This window comes from Rutidosis leptorrhynchoides, chromosome 6 (assembly GCF_046630445.1).
Source record: "Rutidosis leptorrhynchoides isolate AG116_Rl617_1_P2 chromosome 6, CSIRO_AGI_Rlap_v1, whole genome shotgun sequence".
Classification (NCBI taxonomy): Eukaryota; Viridiplantae; Streptophyta; class Magnoliopsida; order Asterales; family Asteraceae; genus Rutidosis; species Rutidosis leptorrhynchoides.
The window spans coordinates 160,961,614-160,970,869 of record NC_092338.1 but is presented as its reverse complement, the minus strand read 5'-3'; the positions used below and the strand labels follow the sequence as shown (position 1 = coordinate 160,970,869).

The 9,256-nt window shown below is 31.6% G+C and overlaps 1 protein-coding gene across 3 annotated transcripts; it reads left to right on the top strand.

Annotated features, from left to right (window-relative positions):
• Window positions 1-3,142: 3,142 nt before the first annotated feature.
• On the top strand, window positions 3,143-8,961 carry LOC139851484 (cleavage and polyadenylation specificity factor subunit 3-II). 3 transcript variants are annotated; one of them, XM_071840549.1, is made up of 15 exons: window positions 3,143-3,330; window positions 3,947-4,009; window positions 4,129-4,422; window positions 4,856-5,068; window positions 5,179-5,356; window positions 5,438-5,510; window positions 5,585-5,699; window positions 5,838-5,911; window positions 6,201-6,337; window positions 6,481-6,544; window positions 6,642-6,707; window positions 6,793-6,862; window positions 6,942-7,046; window positions 7,135-7,373; window positions 8,052-8,961. In XM_071840549.1, the coding sequence occupies exons 4-15, from the start codon at window positions 5,044-5,046 to the stop codon at window positions 8,808-8,810; spliced, it is 1,905 nt and encodes a 634-aa protein (XP_071696650.1). In that variant the 5' UTR covers window positions 3,143-3,330; window positions 3,947-4,009; window positions 4,129-4,422; window positions 4,856-5,043; the 3' UTR covers window positions 8,811-8,961. The 3 variants fall into 3 exon arrangements, with proteins under 3 accessions (XP_071696650.1, XP_071696649.1, XP_071696651.1); XM_071840548.1 differs by lacking the exon at window positions 3,947-4,009; XM_071840550.1 differs by lacking the exons at window positions 3,947-4,009; window positions 4,129-4,422.
• Window positions 8,962-9,256: the final 295 nt, after the last annotated feature.

Genomic DNA, 9,256 nt, shown 5'->3' with positions numbered 1-9,256 from the left:
AAGATTGGAAGTAAGCTAGCAAACTTGGAAGTATTCTTGATTTTATGAAACTAGAACTTATAGAATTTATGAAGAACACTTAGAACTTGAAGATAGAACTTGAGAGAGATCAATTAGATGAAGAAAATTGAAGAATGAAAGTGTTTGTAGGTGTTTTTGGTCGTTGGTATATGGATTAGATATAAAGGATGTGTAATTTTGTTTACATGTAAATAAGTCATTAATGATTACTAATATTTTTGTAATTTTATGAGATATTTCATGCTAGTTGCCAAATGATGGTTCCCACATGTGTTAGGTGACTCACATGGGCTGCTAAGAGCTGATCATTGGAGTGTATATACCAATAGTACATACATCTAAAAACTGTGTATTGTACGAGTACGAATACGGGTGCATACGAGTAGAATTGTTGATGAAACTGAACGAGGATGTAATTGTAAGCATTTTTGTTAAGTAGAAGTATTTTGATAAGTGTCTTGAAGTCTTTCAAAAGTGTATGAATACGTATTAAAACACTACATGTATATATATTTTAACTGAGTCGTTAAGTCATCGTTAGTCGTTACATGTAAATGTTGATTTGAAACCTTTAAGTTAACGATCATGTTAAATATTGTTAACCCAATGTTTATTATATCTAATGAGATGTTAAATTATTAAATTATCATGGTATTATGATATATTAATATATCTTAGTATGATATATATACAGTTAAATGTTGTTACAACGATAATCGTTACATATATGTCTCGTTTCGAAATCATTAAGTTAGTAGTCTTGTTTTTACATATGTAGTTCATTGTTAATACACTTAACGACATGTTTACTTATCATTTATCATGATTAAACATAGTGTACCAATATCTTAATATGATTCATATGTATTTAGTAAGATGTTGTAATAACGATAATCGTTATATATATCGTTTCGAGTTTCTTAATTCAATAAACTCAATTTTATGTATATAACTCATTGTTAAAATACCTAATGAGAAACTTACTTATCATAATATCATGTTAACTATATATATAATCATATATATGTCATCATATAGTTTTTACAAGTTTTAACGTTCGTGAATCACCGGTCAACTTGGGTGGTCAATTGTCAATATGAAACCTATTTCAATTAATCAAGTCTTAACAAGTTTGATTGCTTAACATGTTGAAAACACTTAATCATATAAATAACAATTTCATTTAATATATATAAACATGAAAAAGTTCGGATCACTACATCAAGAGGCATTGATTCTTAGGAAAATTTAAATGTTTTGATTGTTCCAACATGCATGACTTCATATCTTTGTCTATATTCCCATGGAGAAGTCTTATGGGTTGTTTTGTTGACATGTAAAGTTTGAAGATAGGCATTTCAAGAATGTTATTATCATGTCCAAATATGAAGATTTATTGTACTTTGCTCTAAAATTTGATTGGCTTTATGTTTTGGTATATGTCAAGGATATAAGTCTTTCAACTTATTAGGGATAATAGTCTTCTAACTATTTTGACAAAATTTCATTTTTCGTCCCTGAACTTTACATCAACTTTGACTCCTTGTCCTTTTTCTTTTTTTTGTGCATCCCTCGTCCCTAATGTATCAGAAATCTACATCTCTCGTTCTCCCGTCTATTTTCTGTCAAATCCTTCTGTTACCTCTTATCACGTGCATATCATGTGGGGGTAAAAAGGTCATTAAATCACGGGGGACGAGGAGCGTAATTATATCTTCTTCTTCAATATTAAATTCTGAATTCATCAAGTTTCTGCTACAGTACATGTACAACTTCATCTTCATGCTAAAAATACTAAACTTCAAATAATGAGTTTTTATATCAATTGATTTCAGAAACATGATCAGAAACATAAACCGAATCTTCGTGTATCTTCAATTCGATTAACAGCTTAATATTTGTAGTGTTGGAGATCGAGTTTCTCGTTCATCTTCATCATTCATCGTTTTAGTCTCCGGAACTAATCGACCTGTTTAACATCGATTTGAATACATATTCATGTTTCTAATCATCTACCTAATCTTCGAAGATCATAAAAACATATTGTAATGCTTCACATCGATCTACATCTAAAAGTCAATGTCCGTTCATATATGGTCAACGAATTAATTGCATCGAATCATGAAGTTTCAGATGTTGTTAATGAGTTTCGAGTACTCACATGATGATTCTAAGAATATTTGATTCACATATCTTCATCTAAAAACAGCTAGATCCTGAAATTCGATTTTGTGCTCATAAGTTGAGATACACGTCTGTTCATCATCTGATAGTGAAATTTTTTGCTGTTAATGAATCCTTCAGATATATTCTAATCGGTGCTTATAGGAGTCACCTGAAGTAATTTCATGACTTAATTTGATCTTCTATGAAGATTTGTTAAAAATCATCAATGAAGTTCAAGAAATCAAAAGCGATATTCATTTAACTCGGTAGGTAAATCATGATGATGTATGATGTTTGACATGGAGAAGAAGATGATGATGATTATGATCAGGAGCATGATGACGATGAAGAAGATTAAAAGATGATGACAATGGGATAAAGTCAGATTTGATCTTGTTGTTCTTAATTAAAGTAAAAAATAAATTAAAAATAAATTAAATATCAAAAGTATGGGAGTAGGTGTTATTAAAAGAAAAATAAAACATAAAAATTAGATTCCTCGTCCCTTTTCCAAAATTACACTCACATGCTCTGCATGTGATAGGAGCGTAACGGCAATATTGACAGAAAATAGACGGGCGAACGATGGATGTAGATTTCTGATACATTAGGGACGAGGGATGCACAAAAAAAAAGGACAGGCAGTCAAAGTTGATGTAAAGTTCATGAACGAGGAATGAAATTTTGTCAACTATTTTTGAAAATAACTAGTAAACTAAAAAATTGTATTTGTAACATATGTTTATTACGTAATTTAACTACATGATATATTAAGAAAAATCAATAAATACTACTCAGTATTGTATTTTTTTATTGAAAATATAAATAAATTAATTTTTGAATGACAAATTAATGATAGGGTGATGATATGTACATAACCACTTTTTACACATACAAAATCAAATATGCTTTGTAGTATTGCACAGTACAATACTGTAAAGCGTGTTTAATGAAAACCACCTAAAGATTACGCCATCGCCGCCGCCATCCCTTGCATCACTCCACCGCCGCTACCACGAATGCCGCCACCACTGTAAGTACCGACATCGTAACCATAACTGGTCGCCAATAAATCCACTCCACTGCCTCTTCTACTTCTCCAGCTGCCACCAAACCGTACCCAGTTTCTGGATTTTGCTTCATGTATGAATCTGATTCTTTTTCTTCAGATCTGGTTATTTTTAGATATAATTTTGTTTTTTTATTTATATGTTATTTTCTTTAATTGCATTTTTCATGTTTTCTTTAGATCTATTTTTTTTTCTTTCTAAATGTTTGTTGCCGGAAGTGGCCATCAGTGGTGGTTGGTGTTTGTAGTAGTAGTAGCTCATAAGAATGATGGCAAGTAAAAAAACTTAAATTTGGTCTTATTGAGTTTATGCTTTTATCAGATCTGAGTTTATATCATGATTTTTTTTTAGATCCATTTCAATATCATATCTACTTTTCCAGATCTGTTTATATATTAACCTTTTTATTATTTTTTTATTTTTTACGATCTGGATAGTGCTGGAAGTTGTGGAGACGGTAAGCTTGTTGCTAGTTGTAGCTGATAGCGGTTATTGTTGATAGAACCATGGTGGTTCGTGGTGAAAAAATGCATATTTCCTTTTTTTTTTGGTTTGAGTACATGTATTTTATTTTTTATAAAAATATGTAAAGTTAGATTTCAGAAAGGAAAAGCAAAAGCAAAATCAATGAAATTTTCGTTAAATTAGATATTTTGGGTTTTTAATATATATTTCTCTGTTTGATGCAGGTGTTAAATTATTATTGTTATATGAATATTATTGTTATATGAATATGAAGATGCTATATGAAGGTGCTTTAAGTATTTTATCAAGTTATTATTGCTATATACACAATCAGGTGATGAGGTATGCCGTGTATAATATATATATATATTTTTTGTTTAAATTGCTATTTTGGCTGTGGTTCTAGGTGATCAAAGAAGTTGTACCATCTGCAGCAAGAATAGTATGAACTGGTGTATGAAAGAAGTGTACTACATATATGTTTTAACTGCATAAAGGAGTGTAAAAGGTGCAATAAAAAGTTACTGTTCATCAAGTTTTGGCTTTTAGATGATAAAAGAAGTTGTACCATGTGCAGTAGGAATAGTATGAACTGGTGTATGAAAGAAGTGTACTACAGATATGGTTTAACTGCATAAAGGGAGGGTGAAAGGTGGAAGGAAAAGTGACGGTTCATTACGCCTTGTCTTTTAGATATAGGGTAAATAAATAAATAAATAAATAAATTCGTGTTTCACTGGTCATAAAACTAGTTCTAGCAAAATATCAATTCTAGCATAATTTCTTTTCACTATCTTATTTATTATAGCATTTTGTTAATGGGGGATGATCTTCACACACACTTTTTTGATTCTCACACACCTATTTTAACTTTTTACTGTGTGTGAGGATAAAAAAGTGTGTCTGATAATATCACCTTTATTAATTAATTGTTGTTTTGAAAAAAAGATAGATCTCGATTCCTCAAAGTTATGCATGTCTTTCATCGATTGTTGTTTATGCAAACCTTGTTTGCTGATTGCAAAGTTAAGTATCATGTTCTTTCATGATCTATTGGAGTGAAATAGGGGTATTTTTTATTTAATATATGGATGGATGTCAAATGTTAATTGTTAAGATTTTTCACTTGGCAGAACTCTGAAGTCAAATTTTCATAACAAAGAAAGGCACAAATTAGTTTCAGACTGAAAAAGGTGCAAAATTGACAACAAATTTGAAGACTTTGGTACGACGATATCCTTCATTTGAACTGAAAAAGGCAAAAGTAGAATACTTTTTATAAGAATTAGGGTTTCAATTAGAAGTTGATATAGAGAGAGTAATGGCGATCGACTGTCTTGTCCTAGGTATGTGTAATTTTCTTTTCTTTAATTTTATGTATCTTGTTTCTATTATTTTAAATTATAATTCTAATTCTAAGTTAATAATAATAAAATTAATGTGTCAAATGGAGTAGGTGCTGGACAGGAAGTAGGTAAGAGCTGTGTTGTTGTATCTATGAATGGAAAACGTATAATGTTTGATTGTGGTATGCATATGGGTTACACTGATCACCATCGTTACCCTGATTTCTCTCTCATTTCCAAATCTGGCGATTTCGATAACGCCCTTTCTTGCATCATTATAACTCATTTGTAAGCTTTTCTACTTGCACTGTTTCACCATTAATCCAATTTTACACAAGCTCTTTTTGTTAAGTGGGTTGCATGTTGCAGTCATTTGGATCATATTGGAGCTCTTCCTTACTTCACTGAAGTTTGCGGTTACAACGGACCAATTTACATGACGGTAAACATAGTTTTTGACTAGGTTAGCTTAAATGTGGTATTTTGTTTTTTTAAGGAAAATTATTGATTTTACAGTATCCTACCAAAGCTTTAGCTCCAATTATGCTAGAAGATTATCGCAAAGTGATGGTTGGAAGGGGTGAAGAACAACAGTTTACTAATGAAAACATTGTTAATTGCATGAAGAAAGGTACTAATGAAAACAGTTTACTAATGTGGTTTTCCTTTTTTTTTTTTTTTTTTTTTTTTAAATATTTATTTTTACTTAATTATGTATTTTTTAAGTACCACTGGTTTTTAAGATTTCATTTGCTATTTTTTTGGTTAGTTACTGCGGTGGATCTAAAGCAAACTCTGCAAGTTGATAACGACCTTCAGATACGTGCTTACTATGCTGGACATGTAAGCTACTACAACGTTTAAGCTCTTAACCTAGTATTAACTCAACATATAAATAACAAAATCTTTTACTTTATTTAATTCTTTTGTTAATATAGTTTTTATTATATATTTGGAGCTGTTTTTCTCTTGCTTTCCTGTTGGGCCTTTTGAGTATTCTATTGTATGTTTATCCTTGTATACACAATCTTACATCAGTGTTAAGATTGATTTTCTTAAATCAAGTTAAATGCTTATTAATTAAAAATGATTTTTTATTTGATTTTAATCTATGGTTTGGATTATGTTTAAGGTACTTGGAGCTGCAATGTTTTATGCACGTGTGGGAGACGCTTCAATGGTTTATACAGGAGATTATAACATGACACCTGATAGACATCTCGGAGCTGCTCAAATTGATAGGCTGCAATTAGACCTTCTTATAACTGAGTAAGACATGTCTATACATGCTTTAGAACTATTATTACGCCTCTAATGTCTATGCAAACTCTGCTTTTTAAGGTCCGTGTTTAGAAGTTTTAATACTTCAAAAATTGTGTAGGTATTTGCTTATACCATCTCACTGCTTTCAGGTCAACATATGCGACAACTATTCGTGATTCAAAATATGCCCGGGAGAGAGAATTTCTTAAGGCTGTATGTGACCTTCATCAACATTCCATCATATTCAGCAGCACTAATGATTATCAACTTATTTATTCTATAACAAATTATTATTATTATTATGTTTCAGGTTCATAAATGTGTTGCCAATGGAGGAAAGGTTCTGATTCCTACATTTGCTCTTGGACGGGCTCAGGTTTTCATTTAACTTATTTGCATATTTTATGTTATACATTATTACAATCAAGTCCTTCACGCTCAGACTATAAATTGTCATGTAGGAACTCTGTATTTTATTAGAAGATTATTGGGAGCGGATGAATCTCAAAGTTCCTATATACTTTTCATCAGGTTTAGCTTCTTATTATGACCTCTTTTGTTATAATATCATTTCGAAAGTCATATGTTTAATTCTATTTGTCCCGTCCAGGTTTGACAATGCAAGCTAATTTGTATTACAAAGTGCTTATTAACTGGACCAGCCAGAAGGTGAAAGATACATATGCTACTAGGAACGCATTTGATTTTAAAAACGGTACCACTATCTGTAAAATTATAAATCTCTTTCATTGATGCAAAACAATATTCCAATTTGCTTACTTGGCTTATTTTCATTGGTGCAGTTCACAACTTCAATCGGTCATTACTCGATGCTCCTGGACCGTGTGTTCTTTTTGCTACACCGGGAATGATCAGTGGTGGTTTTTCGCTCGAAGTTTTTAAGCATTGGGCCCCATCTGAATTAAATCTTATTACACTTCCAGGTTACTGTGTTGCTGGAACTGTAGGACACAAATTAATGTCAGGCAAGCCTAGAAAAATTGTTTTAGACAAAGATACACAAATTGACGTACGCTGCCAGGTACAAGGCTCATATATTCACCTTTTAATTTAAATAAACTAATTTATGCTACTAATATGAGAAATAGGGTTCATAGCTTCAAAGTGTATGAAACTTTACACGTTTTAGTTTTTACTAGTGTGTCCAATTTTTGATATTTTTCTATTGTATGTAATCTAGTTTTGAATATCTGAATTTTATGTTTTTTGCTACTTAAGTAAACGTTTATTTGTGTAGGTTATGTCAACGTTCCAAAAATCGCTACTCGGTGAATACTCGGTCTTGACTTTTTAGGGAGTATTCGGCAACTCGAGGAGTACTCGGATGTTGACTAAGTTTGACTTTTGACTAAGTTTTACTTTGACTAAATTTTGACAGATTGTTGACAAATTTTGATTGACTTTTCGAGTAAACCCGAGTTTGAATGCGTTTTGACCGAGTTTGAGCTAGTTTGGCCAGTTTGACCAAGTTTGACTGAGTTTGACCGAGTACTTGCCGAGTTTCTGCAACACTGGGTTATATACGACAATAGCAATTAATGTATACAATCTGACTTTTATAAACATGAATACATATAATAGGAAATTTTATAGCTGGGTACACACAATGGTAAAACATGTAAAGTTTCATACACTATGAAACTATCTATGAAATTATGTATATTTTAAAAGTAATCTCAATTATGTATGTGTTTTCTAGATTCATCAGTTGTCGTTTAGCCCACATACGGATGCGAAAGGGATCATGGATCTTGTCAAGTTTCTGTCACCCAAGAACGTAATACTTGTACACGGTGAAAAACCAAATATGGTTAAACTGAAAGGAAAAATAAAGTCGGAACTGGGAATACAATGCTATGATCCTGCAAATACCGAAACAATATCTTTCCCTACAACCCATTTTGTTAAAGCTGATGCCACCAACACATTTATCCGTAGTTCTTTGACACCCAACTTCAAGTTCTTAAAAGATGAATTAACAGAAATGTCCCCAGTTAAGGTCCATGATGAGAGAGTATCCGAAGGGATCCTAACCATGCTACCAGGTCAAAAAGTCAAGATTGTGCACCAGGATGAGCTCTTAACTATTGTTGGAAATGATAAAGCTGAAGTTGAATTTGCGTATTGTTTTGCATTGAATTTATGTGATTTGAAGAATAGTTTGACTACCGGTGATGAGGTTGTGGGTCCCGATGACAACTCTTTACTTGGAGTTCTAAATGCAAAACTCTCGAATGAAGTTACTGAATTTGATAGGCAAGATTGCTTGGGAACTTTAAAGGTGAAGTCATTTCGTCTGGCAATATGTAAGAACGATAACTGCCCTCATAGAACTATCGACGATGGCTTTATGCATACTTCTGAAACTATATTTTGTTGCTGCAATTGGTCTATTGTAGATAAGAACCTTGCTTGGAGAGTTATATCTGTAATCAAGAACATGAATTCCGAATGCTGATTATGCACTTAATTAATCTGTTTAGTTCACATATATTTTCGGAGAGAACATCTTGATTTTCGGCTTTGTTAGTTTGCTTTCGAATTGTGTACTTGCTGCTTGACTATTATCCCTTGAATTTATGAAGCTTAAAGTGTTTATGATGCACATTCTGATGTAGAACATATTCTTGTATAATATTGTGCTTAAGATTGTTTGTCTATCTTATTAATGTGATGCAAACAAGCATCATGAGAGTTTGGTTTTAGGTGATCCTCATGTAATATCTGGCTAACAATCATGATTCCAAATAATTCGACTATACATACTATGATTAACTAAATTGTAAATTATAGTATAAATGTTGAGAATTAAATAACCAAATAAGTCTTTTAGCTCATTATATCTCTATATAAATCAATAAAACCCATGAGGTCACATTACACATGCACATGATTACAAATCAT

Excerpts from the sequence above, each read along its gene's own strand:
- LOC139851484 (XM_071840550.1), top strand. The coding sequence starts at position 5,044 with ATGGCGATCGACTGTCTTGTCCTAG. Across the intron at positions 5,069-5,178 it reads GATCGACTGTCTTGTCCTAG|GTGCTGGACAGGAAGTAGGT; the intron begins GTATGTGTAATT and ends CAAATGGAGTAG. Across the intron at positions 7,047-7,134 it reads CGCATTTGATTTTAAAAACG|TTCACAACTTCAATCGGTCA; the intron begins GTACCACTATCT and ends TCATTGGTGCAG.